The 2,793-nt window shown below is 56.6% G+C and overlaps 1 protein-coding gene across 1 annotated transcript in view; it reads left to right on the top strand.

Moving 5' to 3' along the window:
• The window catches only part of GPSM1 (G-protein signaling modulator 1), a 51,150-nt gene extending 50,532 nt beyond the window's left edge, over positions 1 to 618 (top strand). Inside the window, exons 14-15 of the mRNA XM_010079651.1 lie at positions 7 to 60; positions 430 to 618. Of these exons, the coding sequence (XP_010077953.1) occupies positions 7 to 60; positions 430 to 618 (243 nt within the window). The remainder of the gene's footprint in view (positions 1 to 6; positions 61 to 429) is intronic.
• The last annotated feature ends 2,175 nt before the right edge of the window (positions 619 to 2,793 follow it).

The following is a 2,793-nucleotide window of genomic DNA, read 5'->3' on the forward strand; positions in this document are numbered from 1 at the left end:
GTGGAGGGGGACGCCCAGGAGCCCGGGGACGAGTTCTTCAACATGCTCATGAAGTGTCAGGTACCAGCGTGGGGCTGGGGGGGACACTAGTTTCTCCCAGACAAACACCATCCCCTGATCCCACCCACAGCCCTGGGCACCCAGGCAGGCACTTGTCTTTGCCTTTGGGTCCTTTCCACCCAGTACCAAGGGCTGTGCGTTGTCACAGCCCTGCAGAACCCACCTTCCCCGTGGTGCCCACAGCCCAGCCCTGGGTCACTGCTCCTCCCTGCTGCTGGAGCCCGCAGTGGGGTGTGGCACTGCTGCTCCTGCTGCCCTGCGCCCCGGACCGGGAGCTCGTGCTGCGGGCGCTGCTCCCTGCCCTCTACTCCCACAACAGGACTGTCCTGTCGGCACCCGGCCCTAACGCCCGCTCTCCTCCCCATGCAGTCCTCCAGGATAGACGACCAGCGCTGCGCACCGCCGGACTCCATTCCCCGAGGCCCCACCATGCCAGACGAAGACTTTTTCAGCCTCATCCAGCGCGTCCAGGCCAAACGCATGGACGAGCAGCGGGTCGATTTGGCCTCAGCCCAGGAGGAGGCAGCGGAGGAGCCGCAGAGGCCTGGTTCCAGCTAAGAACTGGGGTTTGGTTTGGGGGGGGTGTTTTGGTTTCATTTTGGTTTTTAAAAAGAAAAAAAAGTGTAGGTGGTATCAAACCTGGGCACTCCTGCGCTACCACAGACTTCTCCCAGGAGCTGCCCTCGGGACGTGGGGAGCAGCACCTCTGTCGTGGCACCTGGCTGCTCTGCAGAGGCAGTGTTACAGGAAGGCCCACCGGATGGGGGACGGTTTTTAAACAAGGGGGTTTTTAGGACACACAGCCACTGTAACACTGGGCACAGCACGAGGGAAGATGACTTTGGCAGCCCCTTTGCTTCTCACCTAAAACTCCAGGAACTTGTGCTGTCGCCAAAGGAGGAGCCCAGAGCAGGTACTTAACTCCAGCCTTGACGTCTTTTATTTCTACAACACTTCTCATTTAACGGGGGAAGGGAAGAGCACCTTTTCCATTTTGAAGTCCTCCTGTCTTGCCTGCATCACGAGCTGACACAAGTTGCTCTGGATCCTCCCCTGGAATGTCGTGCTCAGCTTTGTTCTTTCTACAGGAGGAAATGAGCCCAAGTCAGAGGCTACACCCGTCCTTTAAACCTCACCCCTGCCCCAGCTGCAGTCACGGTCCCACACACCTTACAGTTTATTTTAGGTTTGCTGAAGACTCTGCAGCGAGCGCTGTGCCACCCCCTCTGCCTCCCCAGCCGCAGCCCTGTGCAGAGCTGTACCAAAGCCCTGCCCGCCCTGAGCTGCGGGGGGTTCGGTTACCTCTAGAGCACAGCCGTGCAGCAGCCCAGCTTCGGCCTGGGACGGAGCCGGGAAGGAAACTGCCCGCTGTGCACAACTGCCGGCCTGAGAGAGGGGCCTGTGCCTGGGAAGGGAGGATGGAAGTCTCTCTGCTCAGCACAAGGCATCCCTGGACAACTCATCGCTTCTGGTGCTGCAGGGCCAGGAGCCTCGTGCAGGACTGTCCTGTGTGTAGGTGAGTGCGCCTGGGGCAGACGTCTGCCTTCAGCAATGACCTGCAGCAAAAGCCAGCAACCTTTCCTGGCCACGGCGTGTCAGGAGAGCAAGCAGAACCATCCCTCCTCCCTTCTGTGTCCAGCAGCACTCGGGGTCACAGCCCCCTTCCCTCCTCGGTTCTCCCACAGCCCGTGCTGAGCTGCTCCCATCCCCACAGGCCCCGGCAGAGCTGCTCTCACAGAGGTGCTCCTGTGTCGCCCAGTCTGTCTCCAGTACACGAAGCCTCACACGAGCTCCAGCCTGGGGTGCTGGCTGGGAGGTAGATCCACCCCACTCACAAGTGCAAGAGTCTAGATTTACTTTAATTTGTTCCCTTCTGGAACACTTGGAAATGCAAGCCCAGGAGGAGGGGAGCAGGGGTTCAGGAGGTGGAGTGGTGTTTTCTCTTTTGACCAGATCGGCTGTCCTGGACTTCAGAAACTCCAGTGCCGAGTTCTGCCAAAGCCGGTACGTTCCTATAGAGAACAAATCAGCACTTTCTATTTGAAATGCATTCTATGGAAACATTTCCAACCAGCAGTAAGATTTTCAGACCAGTGATGCTGCTCATCAGGCCCTAACCTGCCTGCACTGACTGTGTGGAGGGGTGGCTGCGTCCCACCTGCTGCCAGGGAGCACTCGACACTGCTGCAGGGATTGCTCGGCTGCAGCTCAGCCTCCTTTCTGGGGCTGCTCAGAGCTCTGGAGAAGGGACGGGAGGACCTGCCCAGCCCCCTACCTAGCGACCCAGCTTGCATTTGTAAAGAGGAGGAAAACATTGACGATAAACATGAACTAGGCCAGCTGCAGGCTCGGGGCTGTGCAGCTCCCAGCCATGTGTTGAACTGGAATCTGACCGTTAAGCTTTCAGAGGTGTTAATTATTTGCCATATACTTGAATGTATGAGCTTATTTATTTTTTACATGTGCATTTGCTAATGTCATTTTAATGGGGACTTTCCAACCCACAGGTACTTTTTTTTCTAAAAAGAAAAAAATAATCTGCCAAATGAATTAATATATTAGAAATGAATACAGCTCAAGGGAAGGGGGGGGGTTGTGCTTAATAAATATTTGTGTCTAAGCTTCAGTGACAAAAATTCATTTGCATTATTTCTTGGCCAGCCTGCCTGCTTTGCTGACAGCAGAGTGTTTGGAATGGGGGGGGGGGGGGGGGGGGGCTCTGGGGGGAAACCA

This window comes from Pterocles gutturalis, unplaced genomic scaffold (genome assembly GCF_000699245.1).
Source record: "Pterocles gutturalis isolate BGI_N339 unplaced genomic scaffold, ASM69924v1 scaffold10211, whole genome shotgun sequence".
Classification (NCBI taxonomy): Eukaryota; Metazoa; Chordata; class Aves; order Pterocliformes; family Pteroclidae; genus Pterocles; species Pterocles gutturalis.